This window comes from Pinus tabuliformis, chromosome J (assembly GCF_031772625.1).
Source record: "Pinus tabuliformis cultivar Carrire ecotype Pingquan chromosome J, CPIR1, whole genome shotgun sequence".
Classification (NCBI taxonomy): Eukaryota; Viridiplantae; Streptophyta; class Pinopsida; order Pinales; family Pinaceae; genus Pinus; species Pinus tabuliformis.
The window spans coordinates 241,374,528-241,393,403 of record NC_142295.1 but is presented as its reverse complement, the minus strand read 5'-3'; the positions used below and the strand labels follow the sequence as shown (position 1 = coordinate 241,393,403).

Here is an 18,876-nt window from a genome sequence, read left to right as displayed (position 1 = left end):
AGCTTCCGGAGCCATTTTAAGGCCCTAAACGATGTTTTTTTTTTTTTTGGGAAAATCGGGGCCAACATGGGTTATAAACCTATCCTGGCCACTCGAAAGTTGTAATCCTCGGATAGATATTTCTAACGAGGTATTGTGAGCGTCAAACATAGATCATATGCCAAAGTTACGACCCCGAGAAGTTGATGTGCCAATTTACCCAAACGAGGCCCATAGTTTGGTGCTTCATCTCCTGGGGTTAGATTTTTGGATGTTTAGGGTTTTCCATTATTTCTCAATAATAAATAGGCCTTTGAGCCTCATTATAACACAGTTCAAAGGCATGTAGTCACCACATTTCTTCTTAGAGATAAGTTACCATCGCCTGAGCTAGTTTATTTCCATTCTGTATGTAAGCATATTTTGGTTTTTTTAAATTTAATGAAATGAAGTTTATTTTTGCTACATCTCTGTGTGTATGGCTATATCTATAATTTTTTACGTTCCTGTTTAAATTCAGATCAATGGTATCAGAGGGGTCTGCTCTTTCTCTTTTTTTCTTTGCATGTCCCCAACGAGGTCGGGGTATAAGGAGTTAGGGCTTGATTTGGTTGAACCTTTGCAAGATCATTGTCGCAAACCCCAATGACCGCCCATGGGGGAAGAAAAGAAAGACGAGGGTGTAAGAGATCCTATCAAAATATTGATCGAGGAGGCCCTCGAGAAACAAAGGAATGCGATGATGGATAATTTTGCCCAGATCCTTCAACGGTTGCCCACCGGGACACATCCACATCTAACAACCACTCTGGAAATGCCACTCCTTTTAAGGTACAAGTAAACTTTGACATTCCCATATTTGAGGGTCAAATAGATGCAGACGTCGTAGATAAATGGTTAAATATGCTAGAAGGATATTTTTCTGTTCATGATTTTTCCAGCGAGGAAAAGATTACATTTGCTCTTCTCAAAGATGCCCCCCATGTCAAAGACTAGTGGGAAACCTACTTTGAGAAGAAGGATGAAAGTACATCCTCATTGTTTTTAGTCACACCCACTTGGAAATTGTTTCGAGATGCCATCAAGGAGCAGTACTGCCCTGTCGAGAGCTACGAGGATAAATACATAAAGTGGACCATGCTGCAACAGGGAAGGGACCAAGATGTGCCGAAGTTTACCAATGTTTTTCATACCCTTTGCACGAAGTTGGGTATCAAGGATTCTGAGAAACATTTGGTACTCAAGTACCGTGACTGCCTACATAGGTACATCCAGGATGAGATGGAGTTCCTGGAAATCTCCTCGCTCGGCACGACGTACTGATACGCTATCAAGATCGAACAAAAGATTAAACAGAAAAAGCGAGACTTTGGATTTGCGAATCTGAAGCAAGGGAAACGTGCCCCCAAACCGTAGAACAAAGAACAAAGCCAAGGCGGGGCGGGGCGGGGTGGCCCAAGACAACCCACCAAAGTCGAAGAAGGACACGGGAAAGTGGTGTGAGTTCCACAAGAGCTCCACTCACAACACAAGTGAGTGTCGGGCCAAGCAGTCACTAGTGGATGAGTTGAAGGTTTCTGAATCAAATGCATATTCCAACTCTTAGTCAGAACCTAACAAGGGGAATGACAAAGGGAAGTAGATAATCGATGTGAAGCCCAATGCCACCATTTCCACCACGAAGATCCAGAAGGAGGAACTTGAAGATCCAAAGGAGGAGGAGTGCCTCGTCCACTCCTAGATGTGGGTAAAGGGTTCCCCGCTATAGTTCATTGTCGACAGCGGGAGCCAAAAGAACCTCATTTCAACAGAAGTCGTGAAGCGTCTGGGCTTACCAACCACAACTGTACACCCACAACCGTACACCATTGGGTGGCTTCACCAAGGATGGGATCTCTGCATCAGCCAACAATTCTGCCTTCCATAAAACATCAAGCTCTTCACGAATGATATATTACGTGACATTGCTCTTCTTGATGTTTGTGATGTATTATTAGGCCAACCATACTTGTGGAAGCGACATGCTGTGTATGAGACAAGGCCTCACAATGTTATTGTTATCTTGGGAAATAAGTTTTACAGGGTATCGAAGGTAGCATCGCCTACCGCCATCTCTTTGGTTACTGCAAAACAATGCAGTAAGCTCATTTCCAAAACTGGGAAATTTGTTTTCCTGATGATACGCCCTCAGGGAAAGAAGAAGACAATGGCAACGACCTCTAGACATGGCCCCTCCGCACGACAACACAGATGGACAAGGTCGTGGAGGAGTATGAGGACATCTTCACCTCCCTCGGAGGGGTGCCTCTGCACTGTTAGGTCAAGCACTCCATCGATCTGACCTCAAGTGCGTCGTTGCCAATGGACCAATCTATCAGAGCTTTATCCTAGAGAATGACGAAAACAAGAGGCAGATTCAGGTGCTGCTGCAGAAAGGTCACATCTGGCCAAGTTCATCGCCTTGTGGGAGCCCGATCGTGTTGGTACAGAAGAAGGATGGGACTTGGAGACTTTGTATTGACTATCAGGCGCTGAACCATATCACTATCCGGAATAGGTACCCGATCCCACGGATTGATGACCTTCAGGACCAACTCAAGGGGGGAATATATTTCAGCAAGATCGACTTGAAGTCCGGATATCACCAGGTACCAATCAAAGACTCTGATGTGTGGAAGACTTCCTTCAAAGCTAAGGAGGTCCTTTTCGAATTGTTGGTTATGCCTTTCGAGTTGACGAATGCTCCTGTAACCTTCATGAGGCTGATGGATGACATATTGCGGCCATTCACCAATTCATTTGTAGTGGTACACTTGGATGACATTCTGGTCTTCAGCCAAAGTTGAGAAGAGCACCTCCACCACATCTGACAGGTTCTCCAAACACTGTGGCAACACAAGCTGTGTGCCAATCTGGAGAAATGCACTTTTGGCATGACCCAGATTCAGTATCTAGGATACATTATTGATGAATGGGGGGTGCATGTGGATCTAGCCAAGATCCATGTCATTCGGGATTGGCCAACCCCAACCACTCTGACAGAGCTTTGCAAATTTCTAGGTTTTACCAATTTCTACAGCAGGTTCGTGTTGGGGTTCTCTCATATCACTTGGTCCTTGAGTCATGTCACCAAGGGAGGAGTGAAAGCAAAATTCTTTTGGTCTAAATCTCAACAGAAGGCATTTGCAGAGTTGAAACATCGCCTCTACTCTACACTAGTGCTCATATTACCAGACTTGCAACAACCATTTGAGATCGAGATAGATGCCTCTGACTATGCTATTGGGGCAATCATTACTTAACAGAGACATCCAGTGGCATATCACAGTGAGACACTTTTAGACACAGTTAGAAAGTATCTCGCTTATGACAAAGAGATGTATTCCATTGTGCAAGCTTGTCGACAATGAAAGCATTACATTTTGGGGACGGAAACGGTCATCCACACAAACCACCGACCCATGCAGTTCATACAGACACAAGGGAAGTTGCAGAATGATCGCCACCAGAAGTGGTCCACACACTTGCAACAGTTCCATTTGAATATCAAGTACAAGAAGAGAAACACCAATAATGTTGCAGACTGCCTCAGTCGACCATGGATTATGGTGTTAACGACCGTGCTCAACTCTTGTGGGCACGAGACTTCTGATTGACCACTTCTCTACAAAAGCGACCCAAAATTCGGCCACACATACTAGACTCTCTTGGAGGGTCAGCAAGTTCTAGATTTTCACCTTTAGGATGCACTGTTATGCCACCTAGGAAACCTTTGTGTTCCTTCAAGCAAGTGTGCCAAGATGATTTGGGAAGCGCACTACAGACGGGTCGCTGGGAATTTTGAGGTCGAGAAAATAGTGGCAGTACTGCAGAAGTATTTCTATTGGCTGAATCTTCAACAGGATGTCGGGAAGTACATCAGATCCTGCACTGCGTGCGCCATTTCCAAACCGACCATCAAGAAGCAAGGCGTCTATACTCCGTTGCTTATCCCTAGTCAACCTTGGGAATCCATCTCCATGGATTACATGTCGGGCCTTCCTTCTACTAAGCATGGCAACGACTATGTTTTTGTGGTCGTTGACAGATTCTCGAAGATGGCCATTATGGTGGACTGTAAGAAGAATATCACAGTAGAAGCCACTACTAAACTCTTCTTTGAACGAGTGTGGTACACTTTGGGATCCCACAGTTTATCATCTCAGATCAGGACAACAGGTTCCTCAGTACATTTTGGTTCAGTCTTTGGTTGATGCTGGACACCAAGCTCACTAAGTCCACAACTTTCCATCCCCAAACTGATGGTCAGAAAGAGGTCGTCAATAGGATGATCGTACACATTCTACGCATGTACAACTCAAAGAATCCACACACATGAGAGCCTCCCTTATCTCCAACACAACTAAAACCGGGCTCTCCACAACTCGACTGGCCACAACCCTTTTCAGGTGGGCTTGGGTTTCCAGCCACTATGTCCCATTGATGTGGCCATACCATTTGCAGCTACTTAGGCAGATTCAACCCATGTCCAGTTCGACAAGGCAAACAACTTCATGAGCACATTCAACACATCCGCCAATAGGTCCATGACATATTGGACAGAGCCAATGCTAAGTACAAGCAATGACATGATCAACATCAGGTGCCACACAAGTTCCAAGTGGGCGAAAAAGTTTGGCTACATTTGTAGAAGGAACGCCTTGCTGGGCTCCACCGCAAGCTTCGCCCGCTCTAATATGGGCCATACACCATCACCAAGGCAGTAGGGGACAATGCCTTCGAGCTCAATATTCCACCATTCCTTGGTCTGCACCCAGTGTTCAATGTGGACTGCCTTCGACCCTACTTTCCACCATTGTTGGACACATCCGACATTGCAGAACAACTCACACCAATAGAGTTAAACCCAGACTGCATGGAATAAGCCACAACTGATCGGATCATGGACACACAGATCAAGAACACTCGACAACAAATGATCCAACTATATCGAGTTGTCAAAGTAGACCAACTCCTTCACCAGGGCAATTGGCTCACCAGGGACCAAGTTCAACAGAAGTTTCCTCATCTCATGGAGGAACTCAATGCAATGAGGACCATTGCTTCCTAAGGGGGAAGGAATGATCCAGGTGGATATTGGTGGCCACCCTCCTATTTCACTTGGAGCCCCACCATTGTTTCTTTCAGTTTTTTCAGTTTCCTTAATTGTAGCACAATTTACTATTTTTGGCAGTTTTTCAGGTCTTGAACTTTCGGCGCTGTTTTGAGGCTCTAAACAACGTTTTTTTGGGAAAACCGAGGCCAACATGGCAGCTTTATTGATGTTGGCCACTCTAAAGTTGTAGGCATCAGATAGATCTTTCTAACGAGGTATTTTGCGCGTCAAACAAAGATCGTATGCCAAAGTTACGACCCCGGCAAGTTGATGTACTAATTTACCTAAATGAGGCCCATAGTTTGGTGCTTCATCTCCTAGGGTTAGGTTTTTGGATGTTTATGGTTTTCCATTGTTTCTCAATAATAAATAGGGCTTTGAGCATCATTGTAACACAGTTCAGAGGCATGTAGCCGCCACATCTCTTCTCAGAGATAAGCTACCATCGCCCGAGCTAGTTTATTTCCATTCTGTATGTAAGCATATTTAGTTCTTTTATATTAATGAAATGAAGTTTATTTCTACTACATCTCTATGTGTATGGTTATATCTGTAATTTGTTGTGTTCCTGTTTAAATTTGGATCACCATCCCAAGGCAATGTCGCATGATGAGCTCATAAATGAGCATAACATGCGTGTCAAAATGTTCCCTTCCTGTAACCAATCCGCCATGGAAAGAATTTGCCATATCAAAGTAGAAAAAAGGAATGATCTTGATGATGACCATGGAGAGTATGAAAATGCCAAGTCCTAGTTGCAAGAATTTATGAGGGGGGTTGGATAGGTGATCACCAGTACATGGAGTGTGGAAGTGTCACACACATTCAATGCGAGGCCAAGTGTAGAACCCGGTTCCCACACCGAGGGCCGTCAATCCTTTGGTCATACGAAAAATTTGCATGTAAGTTATTACCATGATCGGAAAAAGACATTGATAGAACATTGCCTGTCGGAAGTCAGTGAACACCTACCAAAAATCAGTTCCTAGATAAGCACTCCCATCAGGAAATTTTTGTTATAATATTATTATGATATATTTTTATATCTTTAAAAATAGATAAGAAATCAATTTCAAATATTAGACATTTGAAAGAGAAAAACATACATACACTCAATATAAGCTTAATGATTCAGATTGAAAGAGAAAAACTTAGACCTATCACACAATAACTCCAATGATCTTAATTGACATTTACGATAATTCGTTGATTAAAAATAAAATGCGTAAATTTATATAAACATACATACTCAATATAAGTTTCATTATTTTTATCTGAATCATTTAATCATTATTACTAATGCCCTAGTTTAACGAGACCGCTTTTTTCCCCTGAAAGTTATGTAAATTTCGGTCATATTTTGAAAAACTCTGGTAGGGATTTTTGTAAATCTAAGTAAAAACCGTCAAATTTCATAATTTTAGGTGCCCCAAAAGATTTTGATGGTGTTGAATCCATTTCCACAATCAAAAACATGATTCAAACTCTACCTCTACAAGATTTTTTGAAATTTTTTTACCTGAATTCCGACCACTTTTGACCATCCAAGCAATTCCTCCGCCTCCATAAATAACTCCATTACTAACTTAATAACTAGTCACCCGGTTTATAAACCACATTTAGTAGCATGCCAACCTATATATAGGGCATGCTTTCATTTTCACAATTCCCAAAGACATGGCTGATCATTAAAATGTGTGCACCATGAAACCTTTCTTACCGTCACTAAAATTTTAGCCCATTTTAACCACCGACAATAATTAAAGCTCATGTAAGAGGTCACATGGTATTCTTTATTAATAACATAAAGTGGAAGTTGTAATAGAGCTGCAAGTTGCACATTCTGATTTAGAGTTGTGATTTTATAAATCATATACTTATTGAAATAACATAAAGTGGAAGTTGTAATAGAGTTGCAAGTTGCACATTATAATTTAGTGTTGTGATTTTATAAATCATATACTTACTGAAATAACATAAAGTGGAAGTTGTAATAGAGTTGCAAGTTGCACATTCTAATTTAGTGTTGTGATTTTATAAATCATATAGTTACTGAAATAACATAAAGTGGAAGTTGTAATAGAGTTGCAAGTTGCACATTCTAATTTAGGGTTGTGATTTTATAAATCATAGACCGACAAAATACAAAGAGCAATAACAAAACTTATAAATCATAATTCCAAGTGTTTAATTTAAAGTGTTCTATAGAATGCAATAAATATTTGTAAATTGTTGAGGAAAAAATCGTGTAATGAATGCAATAAATATATGTAAATTGTTGAGGAAAAAATCGTTACACAACGTACCATCCATAAGAAAAGACCTAGAAATATGCATTGGAGTATGTCTCCCTACCTTCCTAACATAAAAACAAAGGCCTCCTCAATAAATATCTTAATTTAAAGAATAGTTTGCTTTCATTTATTTAATTTAAAGAGTGGTTTGCTTAAATTCCAATGCACACTAAATTGATTATTTATAATGATTAAAGACTAATAATTGAGAAGCCTGAGATTAAGTGGACCTTTCTGCTTTCTAATTACCAGATAAAATAAATAACTGTAGGCCCCTCGTAGTGGAGGACTTTAATTATGGGTGATATACTTCAATTATGGGTGTGTGCATCCTGGGGACAATACGACAATACTCTGTAAAGATTAAAGTGCAATTCATTAAAATAACTCTTATATATGTATATATTCCAAAAAATATAATGTCACCAGTAAACTTCTTTCTCCGTTTTCATTCACTCCATAGACTTTACAATTTTTTCAAATAACATTTCTATACCATACAAACATAGGCATGTACTTAAACTTCATAAAATCAGGATTATTTATTTACATTTTTAATTATTATTCACCATAAACCATATATGTGTAAAAAAAATAAGATTTTTTTTTTCTTTTGTTGTTGTTGTTGTTAAAAGGTAGATATCTTTGTTTAATGATTAATGGATATATATTATATTTTTACATTGTCGAATTAAAAAGGAAAATAAATTTGTTTGTCTCTTAATTGTTTGAGTTGAACTACATTTTTTGTTTTTTTTGGGAGAAATTATCGTAATTTTCATTAATCAGAGAAAATTACATGTTGTAAATGCCATAGGCATATGTATGAACCTTCACTGTGGTCAACTGTGGACTGTTTGTAACTATAAAGAACTACAAAATGACCCTGTGAAGGGTATATTGATAGTAACTGATCATATACATTTTAATTACATAATTCAAAATTTCACCATTGGTGATTACTGTTCTGTAGACAAAAAAATAAACACAAAATAATGATAAGTTAGGGCCTGTCAGCCCTCTGTAGATCATGTTCTATGTATGGTCTGTGGAAGAACTGATAGATCTGCTCAGGTGTATGCTCTGTGATCAGCCATTCCCCTCGAGGATGATGCGTTGCCTCTTTCGATAGCCGGTTTGTGGATTCATTACGCTCCCTGTAGATATGAGTACATGAAACAAGATCAAAATGTGTTTTTAGAAATAAAATATCATCCAAAATGGTTCTGAGTGTATATGCATGGCATGTTGATATGCAGTTGAACCAGTTTATAACTATCTTGGAGTCTCTATATATTTGTAACTGTCTGCAATTTTTGTATAAAAAAAAATATAAGAGATGTCGGAGTGTGAGGAGCTCCACAAAATTATTTGTGCCATCTCCCAACCCCAAACAGATGTGAAAAAAATGTGTTTTAGTCAGATGTAGGATTATGCCTCCTCCACAACCTTGTTCTTGTTCTTCTCCGTCGAAGTAGGCCCAGGGGTGTTCATTGTTAATGACTTCCGATGTGATGTTCTGTGTCTTGGATACCTATTCATCAACTGAGATTTCCATATAACTCGTACAAATCTTTGGTATAATCTGTGCCCAAACTATGTTTTTTCCCCTAAAGATAATGTTGTTTCGGCACATCCATATGTACCAACGAACCAATAAATGCAGGTTTTGAGCTCTCAGGTTTATTGCTGATTCCCACCACCTATTCCAGGCAAATGGCATATCATCGCCATTCCATGTATATGGTATGTTTAGTGTGAGTAAGACCTGTGCCTAGATTTGTTGTGTAGAGGTACATGAGAGGAAGAGGTGTTGATTCAATTCCTCCTCTGCGCGGCATAAAACACACCAAGTCGGTCCTTGAAATGCCCGTTTCCTGAGATTGGATCCAGTTGGTGTTTTGTCCATGATGATGTTCCACATCAGTAACTGAGTGCGCTGTGGTCCTTTTAACTTCCATATATTTCTCCACCAACTCTCCAAGAAATCCGACTTGTGGTCAGCATGAATGATAGCATATCCATCCTTTGGGGTATAGTTTCATTTCTTTGCTAATCCGTAGATCAGGTCATCCTCTTCGTCCCTTAATCGCACATGATATTCGATTAATGCTTGCAGATAAGTCTTCCACTCCCTTTTCCATTGAACTAGGATCAAGGATAATTTTAGGGGCGAATGTTCGCCCTTTGGCGAAATTAAGGGGTTTTAAATTTTTAGTGGGCGAATATTTTGTATCATAGTACATTTTTACAAATCACCTCGAATAGCCCACCTTATTTTAAGGGAGAGGGTAAAAAAGGTAAATTTAGCCCTTGAAATTAGGACTTACAACCTTCCATTCGCCCATTTTCAAGAATAGGTTTTATTTAAGTGAATCCATTCGCCCATTTTCAAGAATAGGTTTTATTTAAGTGAATCCTATGGGTCAAATACCATATTTATAAAAGAGGTACAGTAAATTAATAAAAATATAAATAAATGAGAGGTATGGTAAATAAATAAAACATTTTTTTATCTTTACTCTATAAGTCACCTTATATACATGTAAGGGTGTAAACAAATAAAAATATAAGTAAAATGGAGGTATGGTAAATAAATAAAACGTCTTTTTATAATTACTCAAAAGGTATGGTAAATAAATAAAAATATAAATAAATTAGACGTATCGTAAATAAATAAAACCTCTTTTTATATTTAGTCCATGAAGGCTCAAGAAAAAAGTTTTATTTAAGTGAATCCTATGGGCCAAATACCATATTTGTAAAAGAGGTATGGTAAATTAATAAAAAATATAAATAAACGAGAGGTATGGTAAACAAATAAAACATTTTTTATATTTACTCCATAAGTCACCTTATATTTACGAACACTCAAAAAATGGGTTATATTTAGGTGAAACCTATGGCCAAAATACTATGGGACAAATACCATGGACTAGATTGTTATTAATACCATGCAAAAAACCATTATTAACCCTAATATTAGAATTAATAAAAATAAAAATGGCACATGGTATTGACCCATGGTATTCACCAAAATGGCACATGGTATTGACCCATGGTATTCACCTGGAATGTAGCCTATTTAAATGGGGGAATTAAACCAACATGTAGCCTATGCTAAGATTCACTAGGACTTTACAAAGTTTTATTATTTAGTGAAAGACTCGCCAAGATCTTACAAGATTTTATAATTGAGTAAAATATTCTAATAAAAATAAAAATGGCACATGGTATTGACCCATGGTATTCACCAAAATGGCACATGGTATTGACCCATGGTATTCACCTGGAATGTAGCCTATTTAAATGGGGGAATTAAACTAGCATGTAGCCTATGCTAAGATTCACTAGGACTTTACAAAGTTTTATTATTTAGTGAAAGACTGGCCAAGATCTTACAAGATTTTATAATTGAGTAAAATATTCGCCATGCTTGGTGAGAGATTCGCCAAAAAATTATATATACATATTATATTATTGATAAAATCGCCTTCCATTTTTCCTATATACCATCGAGATTTGCCCATTTATTATATTTATAAATTTAGGGGGGGTTCTTAAAATTTTCCCTGACTAGGATATCCCAAGCCTCCCCTGTTTTCCATGCTTGCTGATAAATAGTTGTATTGTGAGGGTCCTCGAGTTGAGCAATGTTGTGCACTCCATTGTGATTGAGGAAAGTAATCAAATCTGGTGGAAGTTGGTAGGAGTTTCCACTGCCAATCCATGGATCGATCCCAATGTGGACAGACCCACCATTACCAATCCTCCATATGAGACCCCTTCTTATGATGGGAAGGGTATTTAATACAGCCCTCCAGATCACTGATATACCTTTCCTGTTCCATGTGGGTAATCTTAACCAATCCAGGGTAGTGCTCGGCCATATGTATTTGTAGGTGACCACCTCCGACCAAAGGCTCTTGTGTTTCAGGAGTAGCCAACTTAGTTTTGCCGCAAGTGCTTGTGCAAAAGCAGAGAGATTTTTTAAGCCCCAACCTCCCCATTTTTTAGGAGTTGCAATTCTACTCCATTTGACCCATGCATAGGGTTTTCCTTCCTTATGGCCCTTCCATAAGAAATGACAGTAGACTCGTTGTATCCTTTGTAGTATACCTTGGGGAATCCAGGCCAGAGACATCCAAAAGACCGGTGTGGCTTCTAGAACTGCTTTAATGAGCACCAGTCTTCCGGCTCTGGAGAGTAGTCGATGGATCCAAATGTTTAATCTTTTTTCCACCTTGGCAATCAACCATGTCTAGTCTACAATTTTATATCCATCTGCTTTTATCCTGAAGCCCAAGTACTTCAATCCATCCTTCAGTGCCAAGATTTGATAGGGGAAGTTTTGTAGTGCTAGGTGGGTTTCCTATGGAGTACAGTCAGAGAATGATATAGTAGATTTGTCCCCATTTATTTCCATCCCTGTAGCAGCACTAAATAGTTTCAGCACTTCAGAGAGTGTGATGATGTCCTGAATTCCCCCATCTAGGAAAATGAGTATGTCATCAACAAAGAGTAGATGAGATAGAAGGCATTGATCTGTAATCTTGAGGCCCATGAACCGCCCTGCTCACTTCTCCGTCACAATCAGTCTACTTAGTCCTTCCATGACCATGAGGAATAGCAGAGGGGATAGTGGGCATCCCTGCCTGATTCCCCGCTCCGCCTGGAAAGAGTGGGAAGCAGATCCATTGATTAAGATTGCAAACAATACAGAAGTAATGCACCCCATAATCCATCTGATAAAAACCAGTGGGAACCCCAGATGGGTAAGTATCATCCTTAAGTATAACCAGCTGACCCTATCAAAAGCCTTTGAGAGGTTAATTTTAAGAAACACCCCTTTGAGATTCTTCAGTTTGATGGAGTGAAGGGCCTCTTGTGCTGAGCCTATGGCCTCATGGATTTGTCGGTTTTGTAGGAAGGAAAACTATTCCTGAGAGATGTGATCTGATAGGATTGGTTTAATGTGATTTGAAATAATCTTCGCAATAATTTTATAAAGGCAGTTACAAAGGGATATAGGCTTGAAGTCATTGAAAGATAGCGGGGAGTCCGACTTGGGGATGAGGGCAATATAGGTGGAATTGATAGGATAAAAAATTCGACCTAGTAACCGGCTTTCTTCAACCACCCCAAGTAGGTCTTGTCCAATGATGTTGAAAAAAGAAAGTAGAATTCCACAGACCAGCCACCCGGTCCCGGACTTTTGTCCTTCTTGAACCACGTGAGGGTGCTCTCTAGTTCCCCCATGGAAATAGGTTTGATGAGATCCTCCATCACATCAAGTTCCACAAATTTGGGGAAATGTCCAATAATATGGATGATTTCTACAAGTGTTGTGCCTGGGGGGGCTTTGAAAAGTTGCTTGAAGTGTGTGTTACCCAATCGGGCAAGCTGAGGGTGTGTATTTGCAATCTGACCCTGTTCCGAGGGCATCTGCCAGATGGTATTGCTGGCTTTCCTTCCATTCACATATTTATGAAACAATTTTGTATTACCATCCCCCACTTGTAACCAGATAGCCTTGATTTTGAGTCTCCATGTTTCTTCCCGTTCCAGCAGAATCTTTGATCTCTGGGCTTCCAGTTCTACTAGATGTAGCTTTGCTTCTATGGATAAGAAGCCTCTTCCCAGTTCATCCGTTAAGGAGGCCAACTAATATTCTATGTCAGCTAGGGTGTGCTCATCCCTAGCTTTTTTCTTTTTTCCCACTCAATAGATAATCGTTTAAGCTTATTCAGGTTACTACAGAATCCTTTAGCCTTCCTCTGATCAATAGGTGGGGGTTGAGCTTTCCAGAAATCCAAGACCATCTTGAGATAGTCGAGGTCCTTTAGCTAGGTTGAGTTAAACTTGTAAGGCACCCTTGGTTTTCTGAAAGAGCCAGCCACTTCCAGATATATAGGGGAGTGATCCAAAATTCCCCCAGAACCTACCCATTGTCTGTAGTTAGTGAGGGAATATAGGAGGTCTTCATGAATGAGGTATCTGTCTAGTCTTTGCCCTAGAGCTGCTTCTCCTATCCGTCTATTATGCCATGTTGGCATCTTCTTGTTCATAGGAACATCAATGAGACCATATTGCTCCAAGAGGGTGCTCAACTGATCTGAGAGAGGATCCAGCTATGAGTGGTGTCCCCAGGATTCCTCATGTCTGATGGAGAAATTTAGGTCACCCCCTAGGATAGATATATGACTGATCATGGGATTATTGAGGAACTGTTTCCAGAAGGCCAGTCTGTTTTGATTAGGGGCATAAATGTTTTACGGAGCTATTTTCCCAGTTCAACCGAGAAAATGTCAATTCCAAGGAATCCCTGACCTCCCCTTGATGGATTGAGGGTTGATCCCAATAGCAAGGCCCCCAGATCACCCTGCAGCATCCATAGCTTGGAAATGCCAGCCGGGCATGATGGCTTGTAAGGTCTTAACAATCTGCTCGGATAGACCTAGGGTTTCCTGAAGGAAAATAATGTCACAGGGTTCATAGCTCAAAAGTCCCTTGAGGGCTATTTTTTTTTTGGGGCTAGCCAAACCCTTGCAGTTGTAAGATAGCCACTTTATCAGGGAACATAGTCGAGGGTGTTTGGTGCTCTAAGTACCCTTTATATGGTGTTTTGGCGCCCCTGGGAAACATTTACCCCAACAATTTTGATGACTTTGGACATCTTAGAAGGTCTGACCTGGGATGGTTTTTGCTCTACGGTGGAGGATGGGATGCCCAAACCCAACATGTTAGGGTTTTTCTAATGACAGAATTAGAGGTTGTAGGAGTGTGAGCCTGAAGCTGAAGGGGATTGAGGAGGGTGTTGGTGACCCTGTCCAAGGACAGTCGGCGGGTTGGTGGAGAAGATATGAGAGGGAAGATCAAGAACACAATTGATGGGGGAAGTTAACAAACATGTAGTAGTTGCAGATGGTGCTAGAGAGACAATAAATTTATTGAAAAATAGAGCAGAGGGTAAGGAAGAAGAAATAGTACCCGATGTAGGAGAAGTCTTCGCAATAGACCGAGATCTAGTTAGTGGAGGGGATATAGGCGATATCTGGGGAGCACTAGATGGCAGAGTAGTGACCCCATCTGCATCCTTTGAATGATCCGGACCTGTGGGCTGCTCGTCCACAATCGGGTCTTCCACCCATTGATGCTTCGTTCCCTTTGTAGCGGCCGGAGTAGTAGGTGTGTGTAGTGAACAATCCTTGAAGAGGTGACCGACCTTATGGCATCGTCTACACCTAAATGGAACTCCTTCATGGTCGAGGTTTTGATGACGAGATAAAAGTCACCAATGGAGGGTTATCTTTTCCTGCAGCCCTTCCCTCGTGTCCAAATGAACTAGGATGCGAGCCATTGTCATGATTCCTGTCTTCTCGAAGGATTGGTCATGTTCCAGGTATGTACCTAGTGCGTCTCCAATGCACTTGAAAACCACAGGAGTCCAGAATTGCATTGGAAGACCCGAAAAATAGACCCAAATCAGCCCTGCTCCTAGTTGTTCCCTCTCAGGGTCAAAGAGTGGATCCCATCTCTTCAGTAGAACCAGTGCTAATTCTATGTGCCAGAACCGAGATAAAATCCAGTCCATATACTCCTCCCTGTGAAAGCGTAGGGCAAACCACCCACGATCCAGCACCCGAATGATGGGTAGTTCTTTAAGTAAGGAACCCCAAATCTCAGTGGTCCAAAGATGAAGCCTCTCAACTGAGTAGTTCCTCCCACGAACATGGCCTACCAGGACCTTCTTAGCTGTCTCTGCAACTTCACCCATCGAGATGTCTTCACCCAAAGCGAGGTTGATGTCCTTATCCACTGCTTTAAGACACTTGCCTTTCTTGAGCTTATCAGAATGGCGGGCCGTCGGATAGTGCCTAAGAAGGCAACAGATGCCATGATGTATAGTTTGGGGGGTGGATGGGTTGGATTTAGGGTTAGGGATCAGGGAGCTAAAGCAACCAGAGCGGATAGGTGTGCTAGGGTTAGGGCCACCAGGGTTTAAGGTAGCGCTGGAGAGTGTAGGGTTAGTGAAGGAGGAAGGCCCGGGTGGGGGGATGCCTGAGGAGGATGGGGTGCAGTGCGGAGCGAAAATGTGGGGAAGCTGGGGGAGTGGCGCATCGAAGGTGGGCGAGGGTTGAAGACCAGGGGCATCGTCGATGTTAAATGATGGCGGGGGATGGGGCACAGATGGACCTGGTTGGACCTGGGCAGTGTGAGCAGTTGACAGAGGTCGCAGCATTGCAGCGAAATGACCAGAACTCGACACGGAGCGATGGTGAGACTAAATGACCTCTTGGGGATGAGGGTCCTTCTCATAGTCCACATTGTCCAATTCCATAGTTACCGACAGTAAATGGTCGGTGATAGTAACGGTTGGCGAGAATAAACGGGGAGATCGCGAGGACGGAGGGAACCAGGAAAACCACAGGAGGGAAGGTTGAAAACCGCAGGAGGAGATGGTGGTTATACAGGTTAGGGCTTAGGTGAGCCGCAATTGTTAGCCCAGACTATTAGGCCTTGGGCTAATGAGCCATATAATCGCCATGGTTGCTGTCCTTCAGAGCTTTCTTTTTTACATTCTTTGTTAAATGAATAGATAGGTTGTTTTGTGGTTTAAATATCAAATCCTATTTCATTCTAGAGAATAAAGTATATGGGTATACCTTTTTTTGCTTTGAAAAAACATTGTATTGTTTGTGGTTTTGCTATATATTTGATTGCATTTTGGTGTTTCTATAGGGTTTTATATTTGTTTTTTTTATATTATTAAATCATTATTATAATATTGGATTTTTTCAATATTGATTCATGATTAGTTTTTTTAGCTTTTAAAATGTTTTTTCTTTTTTCTTCTTAAGTGTGAAATTAAGATCTATGTTTGTTGGGCATTCATGTTTTGTTCTATTAGCAATTTATAATTTGTGTTCATCCTAATTAAATATAGGTAGAATTAGGTTTCCCTTACTTATATGCAACTTAGTGTGTCTCTATGCAATTTCTGTAGTGTGATCTATAAAGGTTGTTTTCCATAGGAATATATAAGTTATACCTATATTTTTTTGGGTAATTCAAAACATGAACCATTCCCATTTGGCCATTTCTTCTTTTTTTTGCCAATATTAGCAATGCATATGGGTATCTTTTCTTTTCTATTCATTGTTAAGCACCATTGGTTTTATCACTTTCTTAGATTGCCAACAATTTTGTCCTTATCAATCGAACTCACTAAACTCACTGCTATGTTTGATGTAAAATTCATAACTTTATTAATATCATCCCTTGTGTTTGTTCGTCATATCTCTAGTTTGAGCTTTGGATTCCTTTCAAAATGTTCATATGAAGAACGTGTTGCATTTCTCATTCACCCTATTTCATGTGTTTTATATAGGTATATTATTTTTGGGCTTGCATGTGTGCACTTGCCAAATTCTAAATTAGTGGTTTTGTGCTTTAGGATTTCATGGCTTGTATACTTTCTAAGGTTCCATAGTTCATGGTAGTCTTAGTGATCTTAATCCATTTGTAGGTTCATGGTTTGACTTAGTGATATTAATTCATTTGTTGCAAAAAATAAAAGCAACCCACTAAATTGAGAATGATTTTTAATCTATCGTGAGCATACCAACGTGTTTTCAAATGATTGTATGGTTGTTTACATGGGCCAAGGCTTGTACACTTGTATTGGTGACTCAAAACAATGTGGAGTAAACAAAATTGTGTAAGTTGTTAATTTGGTTGTTTGCTAAGTTATTCCTTAATCGATTATCATAATTCAAGTTTTGTAATGATTGGACATTAAAGTAACTAGTTACTAATTTTTTTATGGATTATTTTATATCTAATCTTATAGTTTTTTAGGATAGTTATGTTTTTTGTATTATAGTTCATAGTGTATATAACTAAATTGTAGGTCTTTAATAACACTTTTAATTTGTTTTACCAAGAACAATTTGAATAATGTATTTTAAAGATTTAGTGGCATGCTTGGAATAAAAATTACATAAATTTTGATTATTTTTTGAAAAATTGCAAATTATATACTTTATAAATAAAACTTCTCATGAGTAAAAAAATTAAAACTCAAAATTTTGTATTAAAGTAAATATCGTATTTAACCCAATGTGTTAGTAGAAATATTCAACACAATATTTGTATTAAAGTAAATATCATATTTAACTCAACCTTTCCACCAACCTAAAAGAGTTGAATCACTAAAGGCCAGTAATACTCCTTTTTTTTTTTTTAATATATGTTATGGTTCAATTGCATCTCCAAATACATCACCTCTCTTTGACAATATCCATGAATGTGTTGGGCTAGATTCACTTAAATAATGTGCTTTAATACCCGTGAATGGATGCTGGGTTAGAGTCCCTTAAATTATGTGCTTTAGGAAATCGGGGCCATGTTTGAAACATAAATTTTGTAGACTTGTTTTCTATAAATTTAGTATGGTCCTTGATCCAGGTGGATGTTGGTGGCCACCCGCCTATCCCACTTGGAACCCCACAACTGTCTCTTTCAGTTTTTCCATTTCCTTAATTGTAGCACAATTTACTACTTTTAGTAGTTTTTTAGGTCCTAAACTTCCAGAGCCGTTTTGAGGTCCTAAACAACGTTTTTTGGCAATCTGCTGCCAATGATTTTGTAATAAAATTGCCTTTTTGGTCGTAGTCCTCGGAGAGATATTTCCAATGAGGTATCATGCACGTCAAACAGAGATAATATGACCAAGTCATGACCCCGGGAAGTTGGCTGTCCAACTAACCCCAACGGGGCCCATAAACTCTCGGGGTTACATCTCCTCGGGTTAGGGTTTTGGTTTGTTTAGGGTTTGCTCTTATTGTTCAATAATAAAAAAAGGCCCTTGAGCCTCACTGTAATGTAGTTCAGAGGCATGTAGCCACCACATCTCTTCTCAAAGGTAAGCTACCATCGCCCGAGCTAGTTTATTTCCATTTTTGTTTGTAAGCATATTTCAGTATTGTACATTAATGAAATGAAGTATTTTTTCAGCTGCATCTCTATATTTATGGTTATCTCTGTAATTTGTTGTGTTCCCGTTTAAATCCGGATTAGTCCTTGGTTTTAAGATTTGGATAACCTTTTCCCTAATGGGGGTGTAAACAATGACTACAAGGTGTCCACATTAAAATGTGTGCCACATTTGACACATGTCTTCCCATTGTCATATCGTGTCAGGAAAACAAGTGTATAGAAGGGCGACCACAACTCACAACGTTTCATCATAAATGCACGTGGGTTTGGTGGAGTTTGGCAGAGGCTTGCGTTTGTTCCCTACATCACAATCCTAGGTATCTTTGCAACAATGATTTGGGTATACTTGGAAAGATTGGCTCATTTTGTTGATGAATGAGGTTATGGTTGCTATGCGATAATTGATGGATGTATGCACTAGGCGAGGAATGTTTTTCTCAAGATGTA

At 39.8% G+C, this 18,876-nt stretch overlaps 1 protein-coding gene across 1 annotated transcript; it reads right to left on the bottom strand.

Moving 5' to 3' along the window:
• Positions 1 to 14,719: 14,719 nt before the first annotated feature.
• On the bottom strand, positions 14,720 to 15,205 carry LOC149226650 (uncharacterized). Its single transcript, XM_089380257.1, has one exon. The coding sequence runs from the start codon at positions 15,203 to 15,205 to the stop codon at positions 14,720 to 14,722; it is 486 nt and encodes a 161-aa protein (XP_089236383.1).
• Positions 15,206 to 18,876: the final 3,671 nt, after the last annotated feature.

Coding starts and splice junctions, on each gene's coding strand:
- LOC149226650 (XM_089380257.1), bottom strand. CDS start 15,205: ATGGGTGAAGTTGCAGAGACAGCTAAGAAGGTCCTGGTAGGCCATGTT.